Here is a 23,316-nt window from a genome sequence, read left to right on the forward strand (position 1 = left end):
ACTCCTTGCCTGCTCACACTCAGAACTAATTACATACATGTTAAATAATTACAGATTTTAGGAGAAAATATAATTAAAATGTAAAAATTAGGTTTATATAACAAAACCAATGTTCTTACTAACTTTGTTGAGTCATTATCACAGCGAACTCACAATGGTCCTAAATAAGTTCCATAGACGCTTTTGGCGCTTAAGTCTTTTATATTAATTTCTTTTGAACTTTCACTTTAAACATGTTCCAAAAAACGAAACTACAGAAAAATTCAATCTTAGTACCGAATCAGTCCGCAAAATTTCACGAGAATCGGTAAAAAAATGCGTCTTGTAGAGGAAAAGCGTTTTTGCCCAAGCGACACGGATGTCCGGGTGTTTTCGGGCATTTAAACAAATTTCTTAAAATTTTGAGAACAGGTTGAGTAGGACTTTTCGATTTTTGGAACATGTTCAAAATGGTAGAAATTGGCATAAAGGACTTAAGAGTCAGTAACGTCTATGGAACTTAAGACCATTGTGAGTTCGCTGTTATAATGACCCAACGAATCATGCATTTTCATATTGACATTTTTGGGGCTCCGTACCTTAAAAGGAAAAAACGGAACCCTTATAGGATCACTCGTGCGTCTGTCTGTCTATTTATCTGTCTGTCTGTCTGTCTGTCTGTCCGTCTGTCACAGCCTATTTTCTCCGAAACTACTGGACCAATTAAGTTGAAATTTGGTATACATATGTAAGTTTATGACCCAAAGACGGACATGTAACGTAAACAAATAACGTAGACAAACATGGGGGCCACTTTTGGGAGGTAAATAAGAAAATAAAAAAATAAAAAATTTCAAACTATATCGTGTTAAATGAAATGAAAGAGCTCATTATGAGAATCTCAAATATATTGTTTTTATAATTTTAGGATAAACAATTTAGAAGAAAATTGGCAAAAAATGCCCCCCCCCCCTTTATCTCCGAAACTACTGGGTCTAAAATTTTGAAAAAAATACACAAAATAGATCTTTACCTATAAATTACAGAAAAATCTATTATAAATTGCAGTCAAGCGTGAGTCGGACTTAATTACTTAGTTTTTGATCCGACCCCTACGGGTTTTTTAATGACATTTTACTCACGTTACACATAAAAAAGCGAGGTCCTCAGCTCACAGAGCCACTAGTTTTAACATATTATATATTTCTCAAAAGTATCTTTAATATAATTAAAATACCTACTTAATAACAAGCGAGGTAAAAATTATATTACGATTTTTATTTGTATTTAAAAAAGTAATACCATAACAAAAGTAAAAACATGTCATAACCCACAGAAATTGTATTTACCGGTTTTTGGTAACGTTACTGGGATAAAGGGTAATTTACTGGTAAATTTCCCGAATGGGAAATTTACGTAACGGTAATTTACTGCCGGCACTACACTATTTATACGGGCCCGACCACCCGTCCACGCCCATCATAAGGATATACAGAAAGGAAAAAAAGGAAATATACGGAAAAAAATACAAAAAGATCATTTTATAGGTCACTAGCGACGCACGGGTAGTTCAACTAATTTACACAAAACCTTTACAAATTATACATATAAACCTTCCTCTTAAATCACTATTAAAAAAAACCGCATAAAAATTCTTCGCGTAGTTTTAAAATCTAAGCATACCTATAGGGGCAGACATGCAGACAGCGAAAAGCGACTTTGTTTTATACTATGTAGTGATTATTGCCTAGCAATATCTGATTGTGCCCTTAGTTTACTCAAAGAGGATTTAGAGGATATAAATATTATAGAGCGGTACTGTCATAGTAAATTTTGTAACCACAGTAAATTCACTGCCATCTATCGACACACTTTAAAACTAAAAATAAAGATTTATAAATACGATAAAATAGATTTAAAAAAATACGATAAAATGTATTTAAATATGGATAAAAGATTTTTTTTATTTGCATTAATTATTTTTATGATTTTGACCCAATTGTTCTTTCACTGATATGCGTTAAAGTTGTTAAATAACAAACGAAACCGTCAACGCCATCTATACGAGAGTAGGCCAAAGGTAGTAGCTCCATCTGATCGAGAATCAAATTTTCTTGATTTTAGAGGCAGGTTTTTCCTTAGACTGTATCCATCTATTACGGAGTTATATCTATCTTTGGTTTACTTTATAAACAGCTACTGTCATCACCGCCATCTATGCGAAATATGCTACACTATTAAGCAAACCTACACAATTATAAATGAACCTTGATTATATCGCCATCTTTCGAATACAATATAAACTAATATCTACAGAAGTTATTGGTACTGCAAATTGATACAGTAGTCCACAATATACCATAAAGATGGCGCTATTAGCAACTCCCATTCTATAAGTTTAACTAATAGAACCTAGATGGCACTTTTATCAAATGTTTTGTTTTCAGGATATCATAAGAAGATTCCATCCACTATCCACGATGTTAATATTATTAAACACTTAAAAGATGCTCGCCTTTCTTCGTTGGCATGTTTTTTGGTTATCTTCTTAATATTAGTGCGATAGAGAGACAGATAGCGTTTCGTTGTGTAGCGTAAACGATTGGCAATATTGGCATGTTGGCTACGCACCCAAGGTGCTTAGTCAAAATGCCAGTTTTTGTTTTCAATATAATAACCAAATCTTTAGGTACAATTTAGCTGTTCTGGGGGCCTAGCCAAGATGCCAATCCGAAAGGTTAAAAGATTCCAAAGGTTAAAACGTTGAAAAGGTTCAAATGGTTATAAGTAAAATAGCAAATAAATGTTAATTTATCGAAAAATTTGTATTTTCAATTAAATCATTCTTTGTAAAATAATGATTATTTAGTGATAATATTTCAATTTATAAATAAAAGTATGCAATTTTTCATCAATGTTTTTTTATGACGTTATCACGCAAAATTATCGTCCGTAAACCGACTTTACAGACAACCGTATTTTTTTAACAATGTATTTTTTATTGGATACGTGAGTGAAATGTTTTTAAAAAAATCCGTACTGGTTGGATCAAAAACTGAATAATTAAGTCCGACCAAGTCCGACTAACACTTGACTGTTTAAGGATGACTCACGCTCGACCGGGCCATGCCCGGGCTGAGGCGTCCGACATGTCATTTTCTATGACGGCTGATCGGTGATCACGAACACGTGTAAGCACCAGCTTTCTATAGAAAACGAAGCGCCGGAATCTCCGGCCCGCCCCTGGTCCGGTCTAGTGTGAGTCATCCTTTATCAGTAAGTGATTCTTAGATAAATTCTATTAAACGCTAATCGCCATATCAATCCACGTAGTAATCAATTCTATCTAGACATGTTGATAAACATTTTTAGCAATATTGTTCGAATAAGTACACACTATTACAATAAAAAACCGATTGTTGAATTAATTTAAAATAATAGTACATTATGATACAAGTGTGCTAAGTTGGTCATCACACACAAGGCGATATTGTGCGCGCGAGCTGTAAGCGAGCGCGCAATAAGAAAGCCGATATGTGTAATGACCAATGCACACGCGTTTCATACGACGTTTTTCAACATACTTGCGAGAAAAAAAAACTTTCATATTAATCAGCATGTAATAGTTAAAAACAGTAATTTAAGGTAACTATATTTATTGCTAGAATTAATACCGATCTTATTAAGCAATTTAAAGATTCGTAATCAATAATTAATAACATTGTATTTATTAAGGGATAGTCAATTGACTCTTTGGACAAGTCCCGCGGTCTGTCACGTGACTTGTCCAACGGATCGACTGCGGCGGTAGACTGGCGGGAACAGCCGGTTTAAAAACACAAGCGAGTATCTGGGCAAGGCCTTCTGTTCCGAGCCTTGGAATGAGACGGATCTCTCGAAAGAGCGCTATTGATAGTTATAAGAAGGATTGGTGGATGTATGTTAGTGTGTAATATAGTGTAAGGAGTATCAGGAAATATGTTTGGATATAATGTATGTGCTGTTTTTATCCTGACCTAAGGACCCCAATAGTTAGTATGCGTGTTGCATCTGTCATACTGGCGTGCGCCCCTCTCGCCTACCGCGGGCGCGGGCGGGCCGGCGAGACCCCCGGCTCGCGAGCACGGGGCGCTTGGCGCTTGCCGCGTGCCCAGTCTGTGTTGTAATATATAATATATACTCGACAAATTTAAGAAGGCTCCGTTTCCATGCATATTATTAGCAATCAATTACCTTCTTAATTCAGTCAGATAATATAATGAAAAAGCACGAGTGTTATAATATAATGAAAAATCACGCGTGTTTAATATCCAGGATTATGAGCCAAAAATCGGTGGAATAAAAACGTCATTTTGAGCAAGTGTGTTGAAAAGATAATTTATATTCTGGAATGAAAAAGCTAATAAAGTTATTTTATTTCCATTGAAGCAGATATTTAATGTACGATTTATCACCGATTCTTGGAAACGAATGTGATTCATATAATTTAGAGAATATACATTTTTAGGGTTCCGTACCCAAAGGGTAAAAACGGGACCCTATTACTAAGACTCCGTTGTCCGTCTGTCCGTCCATCTGTCCGTGTGTCACCAGGCTGTATCTCATGAACCGTGATAGCTAGACAGTTGAAATTTTCACAGATGATGTATTTCTGTTGCCGCTATAACAACAAATACTAAAAACAGAATAATATAAATATTTAAATGGGAGCCCCATACAACAAACGTGATTTTTTCGCTGTTTTTTTCCGTAATGGTACGGAACCCTTCGTGCGCGAGTCCGACTCGCACTTGGCCGGTTTTTATTTGCATTCTCTAAATTACTAGAACATTAAGAAAGTTCCTCGTTTGTACTACACAGGTGAATTGATAAGATCATGCAAATTCGAATTAGGAACCTCCTCCTTTTACTTTGAAGTTTATTCCAGAGGTTTGTTTAAATTTACTTCAGGCACACTGAGAGTTAAAAGTAAAGTAAAATAAAAAACCAGCCCAGTGCGAGTCAGACTCGCGCACGAAGGATTCCGTACCTTACGCAAAAATCGGCAAAAAAATGTTGTAGGGTTGCCCCACTTAAGTTTTTATTTTATTCTGTTTAGTATTTGTTGTTATAGCGGCAACAGAAATACATCATCTGTGAAAGTTTCAACTGTCTATCACGGTCCATGAGATACAGCCTGGTGACAGACGGACAGACTGACGGACAGCGGAGTCTTAGTAATAGGGTCCCGTTTTTACCCTTTGGATACGGAACCCTAAGAAAGAGTTGTAAAAAAAATAGAATACGCTTCTAATCATTCGCCGCCCATAACAATCGTACATTACATAGATGAAGATGACATTCGAAATTTCGTCCTATCGTTTATTATATTATTCTGCACGAGAATAAAGAACAAATTTCAAGTCCAAAATGATTTTTGAATTTTTACTATTTAAATGTGAACTTACCTACGGGCTTGGGCAGTGCTCTAATTAGCTGGTGTTAAAAACGTGTTTCTTATGACACGTTTTTAACACAAGGCACTCTTGCACTAAGTGGCCACTTGCACCATCCGGGGCTAGCCACTAACTCGGGGTATATTTGTACTGGTAACACCGAGTTTAACCGGTTAACCCCGAGTTAGTGGCTAACCCTGGATGGCGCAAGTGGCCCTTAATAATCAATAAACACCTGCAATAATCATTTGCACTATCACTGAGTGTAAACAGTTTGTGATGTTTGTTACTAGCAGTTTAATCTTTTGGTAATTTACGTTCTAAATAATATGTGCAATCGTATGTAGGTCCTACAACCTACGTCATTTTCAGATAAGATGTTATAAGTAGGGTTCCATTTTTTAGAACGTTAGAACACTTTGTTATTTACTTTTGAACCTATTTACACTGTACAGCGTGTACATGTTAATATTTTTATACTGTCAAAACATTGTTTTCAGAGAATCGAAGCCTTATAACAGATAATTATGTACCTCATCAAAATCTGATCTCAAATATTCAATAGTAATATGTTTCAGATTCTGACTCCGAGGAAGTTTGATTTTCGTCAGTTTTTGTGCCGCTTTCAGGACCACCAACCTCTATTATGAAAAGTTTGGTCTGGGATTCGATTATAGCACCTTTATTCCTATATTCGTCTAGAGTTTTTTTACATGGTCTTATAACCAGCAGTTACTTAATGTTCTTGAGTGACTTCCTATATAATAATACTTCCTAGTGACTTTTCCTATACTGGTGGCAATGTCAGGAGCGTGTCAATATTTTTAGAACTATTTTTTATGGTAGACTTATAAAACCTATTAAGTTTAACCCCAACAATTAGCCAGTTTAAATACAAGTGCACTATAAAATGTCTGCATACTAATATTTCATTGTATTTAGAATTATTTTTCTTGCATGTTGGGGAAACTTTTTTGTCATTTTTGTGATAAAATCGTTTTGCGAAATATTTTCTTCTCGTTTACATCAGTGACATTCGATCAGCATTCGATGACTTCGACGTACAATGTCTCTTGTCAAAGAGTACTCGTTCCACGTTTTTAGTACCACTGAAAATCCGCAATATGGCCAAGGCCAAATAAAAAAATAAGCTTATTTACTCAAGCTTTTAATTTTTTACATTATAATAATAGAGATTTACAACGTTATTACTCTTCAGCTAAGGCTAAGTACAAATAATAAAAAATGCTAACCAAGAACCCTTCATAATAAGGATTTATCAATTTGATTGAATATAGCGATATATCAAAGTCGTCTACTTACTAAAATATAATCACATTATAACAATTTTAAATATAATCAACCCAAATCTTAGTCAATTAGTAATGTAGGCGAAGCCCGGTAGAGAGGTTCAAATCACGATAAAGTGATTATAAAAAAAAATGTCAAAAGTGTTCGTTATTTTTTTGACCAGCATCTGTTTACACTCAGCTAAAGCATTCATTGAATATAAACTACCTAAAAATAATGTATTTGATACTGAATTATATAAAAATGTGTTAGATGAAGAATTATGTGAAATACAACTGAGCTTCATACAAAATAATGATAGCGCTCTACTGGCAGAATGTAAGTATACTTTTCTATTTTAACTGTCATAAGCACAGAATAACTAATTCATAAGTAAGTAGCTTCTTACACATACATTGCATTATTTTTCATCACAATGGACTTTATTTTGATGTAAGTATCTTTACTTATTCCAGATAGGATTAGAAAGAAGGAAAAATGGTTCATTATAGTCCAATTATTGGCATGTGTCATTCAATAACTAACATTTCTTAATTATATGGTCCCAACCTAGTTCTAAGTAAAATAACGAAGAAATAATTGTTTCCACCTAATTTATATCCACCATTCATTTTAGCGACTTTCACATCAGAATTTGTAAATATATATATTCTAATTGTGGTTTAAAGTAAATAAAGAAAGATTCCCTATACATACAACCGTATATCGATAACGCCAAATTAATAATTGGGAGCGTCATGGGTTTTATGTTAGGAAACAAAAATTCGTTGAAAAAATAAACAGTCAATAAAATTATAATGATTATCCTGACATAATCATCAACATTCAGTTCTTAAAATTAGCTGGTGTGCGTGCACAATAAGAACTTCTATTTATTGTAACCAGAAACATTAAACAGTTAATTTAATCCTTGTTCTAAAGACGACATGAATGTTCCGTCTCCTATTCAACTTCAGTGCACTATTCGTGCAATGCGTAAAAATACAAATTTAATTTAATAAATCAATAATCAACAATATAGGTATACATATAAATGTAGGTACCTCACTACTACCTACCTACCTACTGTTTATAACCTATAGGTAGACATTTTATGGCTTTGTAATATAAAATCGTATATTATTTTAGTCGCCATGATAGATAAGTCCACGTTTTGCCAATCGTTATGTCGTCTGGTACATACTTTTCCTGCCTAAATTCTATATCGGTACTGTAGACACCGCAAGGCTTTCATATACATAGTAAATACTATAATGAATAGAATGCCAAATTGTTTTAGTAATAAATCCAAACAGTTTAAAACGATGGCATGGGTAGTCAATAAAATCTGTAATATAATTATTCTAACGATAGATATTTAATAGACACTGCCTTGTGGTTATGAAGCATATATAATGCAAATATTTGGCTCTATAAATAGGGGTCCATAATATATTTAACTATTTAAATCGAATTTAAATATTTAATTAACGAAGTATGACAACAGGTAGGTGAAATTTTATTTTGTCGCCTTTCAGTTCTTGATGCTGGTATAAGACCCCCACGAGGTATATTTAAAGGTAATTTTGTGGATTTCGGGAACTATCATCAGTGTATAGAAATCAGCGCCAATTTGGAAACATCAGATATACAAGGAAAATATTGTATGATTAATGTTCCCATGACGCAAGACGATTTTGATCTGCCAACTCTACCTGAATGGCCGGAGTGGCCAGAGGAATGGCCAGAAGAATGGCCAGAATTTCCTTGGCCGGAGCTTTTGCCAAATACCAGACTACACAGGAATATGATGAGAAATCTTCGAAAAGTTCGGGCGGAGTCAGCCAAATACAGTCAGAACATTGGAACAGACATGGATTTAATAAGGTGAGGTAATTTATCTTATATATTATTCAGTATTATTTATACTCAATAAATAATACTAAATATATATCCTCCCTTCCCCTATCGACATGAAACAAACCTCATCATCATCATCATTTTATTATTATTTCATTGCATATTTGAGAAAAGTACTGTACATACCTTCGGCGTGAAAAGGGGTTTTCGGCCTCATAACTATTCGTTCTATGTGTATTCGGCCGGCAACCCCTTACTTTCCAGCCTCTGTTGTAATGTACTATTATATCAATCACCATTATCATTCCACGCAGATAAAGTCGCGGGCATATAAGCTAGTTTAAAATAGCACTGGAAAGTAAAAGCTATTTAAGATATAAAGAAAGCAAGAAAGCGACTTCCTATTTGATTATAAATGAGATTTAACAATGAGATTCAGTCGACGAGGGGTTTGTTTGAAAAATGATTTATTTTTCACAGGGTTGCAGAAGATAGTGCCTTGGCTGGTGAAGCATTTAGATTAGCAGTGTGCCTTCCGAAAGCTTGTACGCCTAAGCAGTTTTTCGATAAAGTTCTAATTAACACCACGGCTGTGGGTTTAGAGTTTACTGAGGAATTCTGTCGCCTGAAAAATGATAAGCCATTTGTACCTGGGGATTATGCTGCAATGTGAGTGTGACACTTCTATTGTGTAAACTGCATTACATCACTACATAATATAATACAAAGTCGCTTTCCGCTGTCTGTCAGTCTGTCCCTATGTATGCTTAGATCTTTAAACTACGCAACGGATTTTGATGCGGTTTTCTTAATAGATAGAGTGATTCAAGAGGAATGTTTATATGTATAATTTGTAAAGGTTTTGTGTAAATTAGTTGAACTACCCGTGCGAAGCCGGGGCGGGTCGCTAGTATTGAATGAAATCTTATCACATTTATTATATTTATTACCTTATAATTAACAACTTACAATAATTAGTCGAACTCGCAAGAGAAAAAAACCGGCCAAGTGCGAGTCGGACTCGCGTTCCAAGGGTTCCGTACATTACACAATTTTTAACAATGTATTTTTTTATGTGAAACGTAAGTCTTTAATTCAAAACCCGTAGGGTCGGGTCAAAAACTAAGTAATTAATCCCGAGTCACGCTTGACTGCACATTTCTAATAGGTTTTCCTGTCATCTATAGGTAACTATTTTGAGTATTTGTTTCAAAATTTTAGACCTTATAGTTTCGGAGATAAAGGAAGGAATGGTCATTTTTGGCTATTTTCTTAAATCTTAAATAATTTCTAAACTATTTATTTTAAAATTACAAAAAAAACGTATTTAAGATTCTCAAAATGAGCTCTTTCATTTGATATGTAACTATGTAATACGATATAGTTCAAAAAAATTCTCATTCCCAAAAGTAGCCCCCATGTTTGAAATTCATTTGTTTACGTTACATATCCGTCTTTGGGTTACAAGCTTACATATGTGTACCAAATTTCAACTTAATGGGTCCATTCGTTTTGAATAAAATGGGCTGTAACAGACGGACAGACAGACAGACAGTTTTTTTCTTTTGAGGTACGGAACCCTAAAAAACGCTGATAATGTGAAGATTTCCAAAAGATTAAAAAAATGTTTTTTTTTTTTAATAAACTATGATTCTATAAAAGTCGATACCTTTATGTCTAGTCGAAAAACGAATGGAATACAAATTTTGCATTTGTTCGACTAAAAGTTACCACGAGGTCTTTTTTGTGTCTTCTTATTTCTAATTATAAATGCGAGTAACATACTGGGCATAACGCCATATCCATACGACAGAATATTGTTCAACTTTTCTTATGAGGTTTTATTTAATTTCAGGGGTGTTTTCGGCTTCATTATCCTATTAACTATACTCTGCACGGGCTACGATCTATATTATACTCATATACTTAAAGGAGGTAAGATTAGCTTAGGTTCTGTAGCATCATCATCATGAGGCCTTTAACATCTTGACAGACTAGGAGGATATATCCAAACGGAATGATAGCCATTAACAGGCGTTCCCCTCTGTCGAAAATAGTCGGCCAATGGTCATACACAATGTATGGACTGACGTTTATCTGACATGGCTATTTTTACGTATACAATTGATGTTCCCCTCCCCCGCAAAAATCGGCAGTCTTTTTTATAGAGAAAATTACAGACGCGGCGTCTCCGTTTTGGTTATATGCTCCTAGTTGACAGATGATATATGCAACGTCTGTATGCGAGGGACAACGTCTCTCGTGGCTATATAAGCTAATGCGGAACCGGCATTTGTGACCGCATTTGTGGCAGTTGTAGTAGGAAGCCATGTCGTCAGCGGTGGATTGTGCCTCTTTGTGCGTTTTTGGGCAAGATCTCGGAGCATAAATAATCTCTAAAAAAATCTATAGTATAAGTAAGCTATAATATAATCTCTCTTCATCTTATTTTAAAGCCGATTGAAAATATATGTAGCTTTTGTCACACGAATCATACATAAAAACGAATTTATTAACATCTCCAAATTGGAATACAAACATACATACATGGGATATATCCAGTCAGCAGCAGAAATTGCTAAGCCAGCGTGGTGGTCAAAAGATCTTAACACGACTTAAAATATTGCCAAGGCCCAATTGCACCATCCCACTAACCCGGGGTTAAGCGGTAAAACCGTTAACCCAGTGTCAAATTGTACTGTTAACATGGTAACTCTAGGTTTAACCGGTTAACCCCGGGTAAGTGAAATAGTGCAAGTGGCGCTAAGAGAATAAAGCATATTTTGAACATCTCACCGCTGCGAGCTGCTTAGCTATGTTTTCTGCTGCTGATTTTACAAATTAATTATAGAAAAATAGAAATACACACTCAATCATGATTCGCCTTGCACATACGACTAGGTACACAACACATACAATAAAATCCTAATTTGTTTAATTTTAATTAGTCAATTTAGGCTTAATGATAAATAGGGCTTAAGTCCATGATTACCATATCCAAATCAAAGTTTATATCTAGTTACTAATCATTGTTTTGTCTGTTTTATCAGCATTGATAACAATATCAATGGTAAGGCTTGATTGTTCAAGTTCCAATAAAGAAATAACGTCAAATTGCAATTTAGATATGACATAGGAATCCGCGGGACAAATTTTGTTGACAGGTGAGGGACTTCCTGTATCGACAAATTAAATTATCGGTGCTCGTTCTATATACTAGTGATCGCCCCCAACATTGTGTGTTTTTAGGGTTCCGTACCCAAAGGGTAAAAACGGGACCCTATTACTAAGACTCCGCTGTCCGTCTGTCCGTCCGTCCGTCTGTCTGTCACCAGGCTGTATCTCATGAACCGTGATAGCTAGACAGTTGAAATTTTCACAGATGATGTATTTCTGTTGCCGCTATAACAACAAATACAAAAACAAAATAATATAAATATTTAAATGGGGCTCCCATACAACAAACGTGATTTTTTTGCTTTTTGTCCGACTCGTACTTGGCCGGTTTTTTTTGTTCTATTATTCAACATAGCATTGCAGTTCATTGTCGAAAATCTAAATATTATTCAAGCCTATAAAAAAATTACAATCACCATATCTGTCGCTAGACTACTGTACGAATAGTAAAAAAAGTACAGTCTATATTATCTAAAATATATTTGGACGATAAGGGAAAAATTATTTACAATAAATTTAAAAAATGTTTTTAACAAAAACTCCGGGTACGACACTATGGAAAAAAATATTATGCTACAAGAAAGTGAAGAAGTCATTTTACAACCGAAGAATAGTCTAAGTACAGTAGATCACTTTATGAAATTTTGTTATGCCCCTATAACCTCAACAGAAATTGAAAAGTCATTTAGCCACCTGAAATGAATTTATCAGCCAAGACGGAGACGCTTAACTCTCGAAAATATGGAACAAATTCTGGCCGTTTACTTTAACAATAGTAAAAGGGACATTCACGAAGAAAAAAATTGGGACGAGTAAAATTATAAAATTGTTTACTGTACATATGGTGCTTCTTTCTCGCACTAGTGCATAAAAGAGCACTTTTCGTGCAATGTCTAAAGTTTAAAGGGCCATTGTACTGTAAAACGTTGTACAATACACGAGTGCATTCTATAGGTAATTCGCAACTCGTGTCGATTTAAAACACTCCCTGCGGTCGTGTTTTAATTTATCGCCACTCGTTTCGAATTTCCTCTTTTTCGCACTTGTATCGTAAGTAACTATTTTAAAAACGAAAAAGAGTATTGAGTTATTATTATTATTTTTTACTCTTAATAAAAACATATTTTTACAAGCAAACCCTTGAGTGATCACTAATATATAGAACTAGCATCGATAGTTGAGTTTATCGATATAGGAAGTCCCTACTTGTCAAACAATTTTTCCCCGCGGATTCCTATGTCTATATGACGTAGGTAGGTGTTAAATGGCATAAAGGAATGATCACGGTCAATTTTTGTGTGATAAGTTCTGATTTTATTGTTTAATTTTACTAGCTACGCGTATGTATATAGTTCTGACGCCACTGTTTTACATTTTTTTACACTTAAGGAGCAATTACTTCAAAAATATCGGCTTAGTATTTTTTTTGTTGATAATAATTATCAGATAGTTAATTTAAAACAGCATATCCAATAAAGTACCATATGTTGATATTAGCAAAACAATTATTTCGACATTTTAGTCATAATATTTATGTATGAGGTGCCCTTTAAAATATTTTTGAACCATACATTTTAATAACTTATACAATCTGAATTTCATTATAATATGTCTTATGACACTACGGACAGAGAAACATGACGAAAATATCAGATATTCTTTTTTGCCGTTTTGGCTACGAAATTCTGTAAAAAGGCTTCGCATACCATTTGTTATTATATTGATTACCGTCTTATATAGAAAATATTTGTACGATATGAGTATAGGTATTTGTAACACCAGAATAATCTTATCATGTTTTATTGATAAAGTATTAAATTACTAGAAATGGTGTCATATGCTTTTTATAATACGAGTGTCTAAAATTACAAAAGAACTCGTAAACAGACACGAAATATAATTCAATGTAATGTGATAATTTTACAGATCTTAAAAAAGCAAGTGTTCTTGGGAAATCCTTCTCAGTGTACACAAACACTCGACGCTTGCTCACATTCAACTCTGTGCCCGGTGCTTTGGAATGCGTGGACGGCATCAGGTCCCTCGCCATGATGTGGGTTATACTAGGTCATTCGTATTCTACACATTTAAATGCGCCCTTCGTTAATCGAACAGATTTCTTTGAGGTACACATATTTAAACATTGATTTGTATTGCTTTGGCGTTCAGTCCATTATTTATATTTTGTATAGTTTAACTACTACCGATAGATCGTGGGTAGCTCTAGGAATATTCTGTAGGGAGTTCTAGGAATATTTCTTATAGCTTATAATGATTGACTGAAAGGTTGACCGGTAGAGAATGCCGTAAGGCATTAAGGCCGCCTTTTGTCAATGTTTTTTTACTGTGCAATGAATAAAATAAATAAATGATTATGTGCTCATTTTTTTATTATGTCACTTGTCAAACAAACTAAAATTATAATGAACACTTTACTGAGCGCAGACAAGGACAATATATTGTATGTATACTAAGATGAGTTTGATTCATAATACCTAAATTAGGATGTTTTATTGGTTTTCTTTATTGTACTTTAAAGTACTTAAGGCTGAAATTAGTTCGGGAGTTAACTCTTTCATTGCTTAGGTGCACTACAAATCGATTGTTTAAATTAATTTTGATAAATAGTTTTTACATTAACAGTGGATGACCTCATTTTCTGCGATTTGGATTATGGCGGCGCCAATCACAGTGGACACATTCTTCATGCTGAGTGGACTACTAACTGTGTATACCACAGTCAGAAAGATGAGTAGCAGTAAGTTAATTATTCTATTTTAGGCAACAAAATTAATAAACATAAGCAACATAGTATTCTTAACAAATATTATTTTTCAGTGGGCCTTATCAGAAAAATCCACTTATACTATCTCCATCGGCTCTTACGGTTGTTTCCGGTATTGGCTGCCGGCGTTTTCCTCCAAGCGACATTATTTAACCACATGTCTGATGGACCACGATGGAATGACGTCTTTGCTTTTAAAGTGCACAGGTGCAGGCAATATTGGTGGGCTACTTTGATCCATGGCCAGAATTTAATCATTCCTGATGGTATGGTAAGTTCTCGTAGATTCATAAAACACATAAAAAAATGCCCTTCTCGTGCTCCGAAAGTGGGTCATGAAGCGGGTTGAAAGTAAAAGTGTAGGGTTGAAGTGGCATAATTTCTCTTTGTCCGCGTCCCAAGAGCAACTAGGGAAACAAATGGAAAAATATTGTCCTATTTCTCCGCCTGAAATAATTGTAAATATTTCTAATTTATTTATATTAACTGATCCCCGAATTGGATCTATTTCTTTTAAAAAAAATTGGCGAAAAAATTGAGACGCTAGTTTGTTTTTACTCTAGGATACTGTACCTCTACCACCAGTTTGATACTGACATAATAATATAAGCTAGCGTGTGCGTGACTAAAGGATGACTCACGTTAGACCGGGCCGTGACCGGGCCGGAGCTTCCGGCGCTTACTTTTCTATGACATCCCAGGTGATCACGTGATGCTTTCCATAGAAAACGAAGCGCCGGAAGCTCCGGCCCGGTCACGGCCCGGTCTAACGTGAGTCATCCTTTACTTTATATTATATGCATGCAGCGAGATGTACTATATAGAAAGTAAGTTTCGAAGACGTTAGTGAATATGTCAGTTAGACACCGCGCAGTCGTGGTAAGGATGGTTATTTTTTTTACTTTTACTTTCGTATATATATTATATGTATATTTTGGATTCATTTATCTATATTAATTTAATACGATTAATATCTTTTGCGTTTGAAAAAAATTATATTAGTGTGCCATTTAATGTAGGTACATACTTAAATGTCGTATTATTATTGGTCATATAAATATGGTGAGCTGAATGGTCCGTGGTTCAAATCCTGATAAGGACAAATATTACTAGTGTTGGTGAGGAATACGGCAAATATGTAAGTATTCATAATAAGTTCCATTTGCACTTGATGTATTATTTCTTATTAAACATTTCTGTCCTATATTCTGTCCTATATTAAAGTGCAGTAGAACCTTATTAACATACGTCCAGAGAAATAAGTAACTACTATTTAAAAAAAACTACAAGAATTAAACCTAACTTAGAACAACATATACATCACTAAAAACGACCTTCTAAACCTTGTAATGTAAGTATGTATGTTATATTTCAGTGTATCAGCCCAACATGGTACCTTGCTGTTGACATCCAGATGCATATTATTTCACCCCTTATATTGTTTTGGGTGCTTGGAAAAAGAAGAGCCGCCTGGACTGCCTTGAGTCTGGCCATGTTAATCGTGTTGGCGGCGTCTACAACGTATAATTATTTAAACGAGTTCCAGCCAGCACCTATAATACCAGCGTAAGTTAATAGTGAAATAGTGCTTTCGATAATAATATCCTCAAATTATGTTTTTGTATTTACTATTAGGTACTGTAAAATGTACCAGAGTAAATGTATCTATTTAGCTCCAGAGTTTGCTTCAAAATTATAAATTGAAATTTATATTTTTAATTATTATATTCAGAGATCTTAATATATATGCCGATTTAAAATAGACTATCACTACTATCATGTTGTAACACTTAAATGAGGGTGTGTTGTGAAACAACCGCTAGAACACAATTACCCAGTGAGGAGCAAAGTAAAGTTGGCACATTTTACTGTATTTACCAACTTTAATCTATCTGACTTCTACATGCACAGCTTAGGCGTTCGACATTGATTACTCATCTTATAACAACCGTAAATAGCATAATACAAGTACCTACGTCATAGATGTTTAAATATCTTCTAAAATTCGTTTAAACGTGGACTGTAGGATTACGTAACATATTTTTTGGTATAAAATGAAGCTTTACCTATAGAATAAGCATTTGTTTAGGTACCTCTCTTTTTAAATTTTGATTGCTTGCTGCATAAATTTAAATAAATAAAAACATATATTTTCAGACGTGCTGCTGTAGATCCTGATGCGTACCTTAACTATATGTTGTACTATTACGTGAACACATTAACAAGATGCTCTCCTTTTTTTGTCGGAATGCTGTATGGCTATCTTCTCGCTGTTTTTAAAGGCAAAAAAGTTCACTTGCCTAAGGTAAGAGTGTCATCAGATATGTATATAATCATAATCTCTGCTAACCCCTGTTAATATTATAAATAATAAAAAAAAAACTTTATTTCTTCTCTTTATTTTTTCTCTTTTTCAAATTAAGTATATATTATTATGAATGTACGCTATCATTGCGTCTTAGAATAAACTTTAAAATGTGATAGTCAAAACACAAGTTTAAAAGTCGCTAAACAAATGTCGGACTGTAAGTTGCTCCTCTCCTCGTAAGCTGCTCCTAGTCTTTACGACGGCAGTTTCAGGGGCCCATCTAGTCAGTGGCGACTCGGCGAGTCACCGCCTGCCTCGATAACGTGTACAGACATTGTTATGGCAGTTGTCCGGATCTCTTAGCAATAGCCCAATCTTTTGACCAGCCAAACTTCAACACCATAGTGTTTTCCAGTGTATTTAATAATTATATTCTATTCTATTTAGGGATATAATTTACGGGCATCTATTTGTGAATGGGTTCTAGCAGGTGTATTACATAACAGCAAACTTCTCCAAAGGGCCTCTACGTGTTAGATCTGTATTCCCACGCACGACTATCAAATGACCGGGATGTATGTACCCGTGTGTTTATATGAGATACTAATAATAATGTTATTAGTAGTAACTTACAAAGAATGAAAAATCTCCAGTCAAAAATGTCCTTATCCTTCGAATGGCATAATAATTATACCGCTCACTGTCAATTTCCATTTATTTGCCAAATAATAACCTCCTCCTTTTGAGATTTGGAAGTCGGTTAAAAATAAAAACCGGACAAGTATTTCCTTTGTGCTATGACATGGGATTCTTCAAGAAGCGGGTATTTAGGGTTCTCAAGGGTCGGCAATGCTTAAGTGGCTCCTGTGATGTTGCTTATGTCCATGGGCGACGATATATGATTCCTATAGGGCGTCTCGTCTGCTAGTTTGCTGACTATAAAAAAAATGCGAATCGGACTCGCCCACTCAGGGTTCCGTGCGTTTTAGTATTTGTTGTTATAGCGGCAATAAAAATACATCACCTGTTAAAATTTCAGCTGTCTATTAGCTATCACGGTTCATGAGATACAGCCTGGTGACAGACAGATGGACAGACGGACATTGGAGTCTTAGTAATAGCATCCCGTTTTTACCCTTTGGGTACGGAACCCTAAAGATTAAAGTCGGTGTTTTTAGGATTCCGTACCTCAAAAGGAATAAACGGAACCCTTATATAAGTTTATAACATACCTACTTACTTTGTAAAATGGTTACTTTATTGTTTTGTAAAATGACGAGTTGTGAATCGTTATTTGTGAAATTGCATGCGCACAATTTTTTACTTTAGGTTATAAAGTCAATCATAGGCAATCAGTTAACTAACTTTTATGTGTTGTTTCAGTTGTTCGTGGCATTAGGATGGGCCTGTGCCTTTGCGGTATCGGCTGGTATCATTTACTCCGCATACCCTATTCTCCAGATGGACTGGGACAGTCCCTTCTTGGACGGCGTTATCAACTCCTTCTCCAGACCAGGATGGGCAGCATGCCTCGGTTGGATGATATTTGCATGCACTCATGGTTACGGAGGTTAGTATGATGTGCAATATTTATGATTAGATTTTTGAATAAAACCTGCACTCAGGTTATTTCGCACAGACATAAAAAAACTCATAGATACGAGCCTGGGTTCATAATTGAGATGTTCTGTTTGATAGGTCACCAACGTATCAATCCTATTACAGTTATAATTGTTTTCACCACACGAGCTGGTAAAGGCTCTCTTGATTGTTAAAAAACTGATGAGAAAGTTGCATTTTATCCACATGGGAGGCAAAGTAATCAAAAGCAAATTTTGAGTTGTTTTCTTATATTTGCTGGTATTGACTTTTAAATGATGATTTTGAATAACAAAACTTCCGTGAGACACAGACATATTTAGGTTTAAAAAAAAACTTTATTTCAGAACATTCAAGATTCCATACAATATTGTTAGTACCATCGTTATAGCTATGTGTTAGTAAATACATTAAAAATAAAAACAAAACTTTCAACAATAAAATCAAAATCCAATAAATTTAAATAATGAATACAATAATAATAATTAATATGTCAGATTCAGAATAATATAGACTAGAATAATAATTAGAATGTCAATAATTTACCTTTTTTTTCTTAATTTAAATTCATATAAATAATGATTTCATGTCAAAAGAGCAACAGATACACGCATAACAAATGTCGATATATATGTATTTTACTTAATAGTTTTGACCCATGCACACAGGATGGAACTATCGGGTCTATCGGCGATGACCTTCAGTATCCCGTTGTCGCTGCGTCGGATGCGATTTAGGATAGATGCGACCCGCTTTCGCCTGATCGCATAAAAGACGATTGAACGATTGATTGATTGATTGATTGACGATTGATTGAGCGTGTAGACGCTTGATTTTGTTTAAGATTCTTTATTCTCACTAAGAATTTGACAATTCACTTACATGAGAACTTAAAACTACACAAATACATTTATTTTGCATGAAATTAGCGAAAGAACTAATAACATAGAGGGTATTTAAACATACAGTAAAATAAAATCGGCCGATACACTTTTAACAAAACAAGGTGATTAGTGGTGCATATGGTTAACATTTCGTCTACTTGAGATGTACACAAAACGTTTTGTAGTTGACAGTAAGCTAAGGCCCAGTTTAACTTATTTCCGAGATTCGTAATAACTGTGCGTCAGCGGGGATCATCCCTGTGCTGGTCAGTATAATAACGGGACCGGGTCACCGCCAACGCAAGCTCCTGATGACACTTCTCGGTACGGAGTGAAACATGTCGAGCGTTTTTCGACTTAAAATACGTGAGTGACCCGTTATTAATATGTTTAATATGATTTATAATGATAAATATTTAATAACATTCATCTTCATTTTGTTTGATATTTTACAGTTAGTAATTTCCTTGTGTTGGTGTGGTAATTTTGTGTTTCACTCGGTGGCAAATTTTGTTTAACCCTCGTGCCTTGAAACCCTCGCAACGCTTAAAATTCAATTCTTCGAAACACTCGCTACCCTCGTGGTTCAATTTTGCTTGCTCAGGTATCAATATTAGCACTAGAGGTTAAACAATAACTTTGCCCCCTTGTAAAATAAATCTATTGTTGGCTCGCAGGGCCCATCAACTGGTTCCTGTCATTGCATATGTGGAAATTGCCAGCTCGGATCTCCTTCGCGATGTACATCTTCCACTACCCAATTATGCATGTAGTCAATGCCACATCGGTGTCTCCGGCTCACTTTACACCTGTTCGCTACGTAAGTAACCTTTAATATAAACCTAACTTACTTACTAGCGCAAACTGATTTTTTTTTAGAATAGAGAAAACTGGTAACTAGACCGTCACTCTTTATTACAATGTGTGCTTTAACTGTTTCTGATCTCGTGTACAAATTTTCATTTAATGATAAATAGGATCACTCACACACACGCACACGGCTCGTTTTCGCAAATGCCATTTTTTGTTTAGCGATTTTGAAATAACCATACAAGATTTTTTTCCTGGTGCCAAAGGAATACTGAGCGATGACAGATTCTGCTAATATGCAACTTTAGTCAGTCAATTTTTTAAACCACAATGTAACTGTAATGTAAACTTTTGACGTCGCTAAAATAACATGCGTCTCTGTGATAATCCTATAAAGAACTACAAAAACTATTAAATTTGAATTTTTAAGTATAAAAAGTCGCCCAAGAACTAGTCTTCATTATGGAAATATAACTGAACTTGTTGTATATCTGTTGTTGACTGAACCCCACAATAAAAATTGTATAAAATTATGACACGAAAAATTTCTCGGGTCTAACGGGGTCAACATACAATTTTCAAAATGTCAGCAATCTTGAAATACAAATGACAACCCATTGGCATATACCTAAGTACCTCAAAAAAAAAAAAGATTTACATTTTTAGAAATGATATGTCCCTTTTATGTTTATTTAACATGCAGTGGGTGTATGTTGGGGTCAAATCTTGCAAATAGACCCACTTCCCATTACTCGATTGAGCTTAAAGTTACTCATAACTACATAATGTAAGTTGGGTGACTGTGCATTATTATCGTACCATCGAGCTGATCTTTTTTTTTGGGTTTGTTGGAATTGTCTTGTTGTTTGTGAGTTTTTTTTCTAAGAAATATTAGTATTGCCTGTGTACAAATCACTCGGAAAAAAAAACTCAAAACAATATTTTAAAAGTATTTTATTGGATCTCTCAACAGTTTTTCAGATTCCTGGGTGACTTCTCTTCAGCACTGATTAGCGGGTTCATAGTAACCGTGTTGATCGATTCGCCCTTCTCTATGCTCATCAAACTTGCAATGGGAGGAGGTATGTTTTTATGGTTGTGTTGTTCATTTTAGTATTGTCCTTTTTGCAAGCCTCCGCCCGCGACTTAATCCCCGTAGAAGTAAATTCTAAAATGTTCTACTTCATTTTTACCCTTTAGGAATTAATTCGTTTCTTAGTCATCACATTACTTGAAATATTACCCGGACATAGGAGAGTGACGAATGCCTACATGCAGTGCGCTGCGGGCGTAAACATGATAGCAACATCACAAGTCATAAAATATTATCAAAAAGTTACATTCCGTGTCCATAAACCGCCTTTTTTGCCCTGCGGAGAGAAAAAAACGACCTTTGTTCCCTTTTCAATGTTCATTTCTGCTCCGCTAGCCTGCTGACACTTTCATACTTGAAAGTCTTGAAACAAAAACATTTGATGAACCTGATAGTAGTTTCAGCTGGTTTTTGTGTGTCTATAAGTATTATGTCTGTATTTCATTGTTAATACTTAGTGCAAAAAAGGAAAAGAGACCAAATTCAATATTTTCCTCAACCATGTTTTTCAAAACTTCAATCACGTGTAGGCATCTATTGTTTCCATTTTAGTATTTGTATATTTTTGTTATGTTACGAGTGGAAAGCAGAGTATAATAAATGGTACCAAAATTGGTTCTTTTCTCCACAGGCCCGAAGAAACCTGGGCCAGAAAACATAGAGGCTAAGGAAAAAAATGGAGTAAACGTTGTTACAGCAATCAACCCGGCGATTTCACAAGACTACGACAGATACCTCAGCAAGACTAAACTATGACACATGACATAAATTAAACACGGATATTCATGTCATGAGCGACATGTGTGAAGTCTTCTCTCACAAAGTTCTACTTATTTTGATTACTAATAAAAAAAATGTATTGATATTTGTAATAGGCATTTGGCTAGAAATAAATATAATCTAAGTATGTATTAGTATTTTCACTAATAACACAATTCAAAATAATTAAAACACTGTTTTATTTATCGCTAAATCTAGTAAAGGTTTTTATTCCGATCGCCAGATTATAAGTTAAATCGTAAATAAACTGCTCACATAATAGGTTTCTTACTTTCCAAACAACCGTACTAAAGCACTACTTAAATACGCTTTAAAAGAGGAGCTTTAGCTCGAACTCGGTCACCTTCCTATGTAACGTAAGTTTACTCACAACTCTATTTGCCCGGGATCCTGACATACTAAGCACTTTTTCACTTGGTTATTTCGTTTTGAGTTTTTTTTTACATTTAATATTTTACCGACAAACCGCAAAATACGGCCAGCATAGCAAGATAAACAATTTTGTTAGAACAAGTTTCTTATCTGTGAAAACATAATTATTCCGTAATAATAACGTCAATATCAATTTAATAATGATATTAAAACAGTCGTGTGATATTTTCATGAAACCCCGTTTTTAGCTAGTTTCATGAACACACACTCATCATTTCATTATGCAATTCAGGTGCAGTTTGCAGTGGGTTCTGTCAGCAGTTTTTAAAATATAGTAGGTAGCACTTTTATAAACCATAATATTCATAATACGGTTACCAAAAAATACTTATGAATTGCAATCTTGAACTCTTTTTCTAGTCACTTCATCGATTTGAAATCTAATTAAACAACTTTCTCTCTATTGAAAAAAAAACACGAATTCAGGTCTTACGCACCATTAACATTAAATTTGTAACTATTTTTGCACAAAAGCTATTAATTAACATGCAAATTGCTAACGATGGGTAATGTTATTTGTGATCGAACTCATCGATTACTTTTTTTTGTTAAGAATAATTGTTAAGTTTCGTTTTAGTAAATAATTAGATTTTGTACGCCCTTAAAAAATCCTCCTATACCTCATCCGCTCCCTCATATTCACACTCTTGTGTATTGCTGTTTCGCTCGCACTCGTGCTGCGAGCGACATCTAGCGGAGCAATTGTCTCCAATCCAATATGGCGATTTGAGCGTTCCGTGTCGAATCCTCTCGTCTCTAATCAAGAAAAATCTGTGTAATTTATGTGTTAATCGAACAATCCGTATAATGAACGTGTCCCTTTTTTATTCATTTCTCAATACCGCACCGCAGGTAACTAATTTGATATTTCGTTTCTCGCTCCC

At 34.7% G+C, this 23,316-nt stretch overlaps 1 protein-coding gene across 1 annotated transcript; it reads left to right on the forward strand.

Moving 5' to 3' along the window:
• The first annotated feature begins 6,811 nt into the window (after positions 1-6,811).
• Positions 6,812-22,016, forward strand: LOC134741702 (O-acyltransferase like protein-like). The gene is made up of 13 exons (XM_063674589.1): positions 6,812-7,043; positions 8,243-8,591; positions 9,045-9,233; positions 10,420-10,499; positions 13,668-13,867; positions 14,385-14,499; positions 14,580-14,797; positions 15,902-16,092; positions 16,684-16,831; positions 18,218-18,404; positions 19,995-20,137; positions 21,101-21,209; positions 21,852-22,016. Exons 1-13 carry the CDS (start codon positions 6,857-6,859, stop codon positions 21,974-21,976), a joined length of 2,241 nt encoding a protein of 746 aa, XP_063530659.1. The 5' UTR covers positions 6,812-6,856; the 3' UTR covers positions 21,977-22,016.
• Positions 22,017-23,316: the final 1,300 nt, after the last annotated feature.

The sequence above is a fragment of the Cydia strobilella genome, chromosome 1, assembly GCF_947568885.1.
Source record: "Cydia strobilella chromosome 1, ilCydStro3.1, whole genome shotgun sequence".
Taxonomy (NCBI): domain Eukaryota; kingdom Metazoa; phylum Arthropoda; class Insecta; order Lepidoptera; family Tortricidae; genus Cydia; species Cydia strobilella.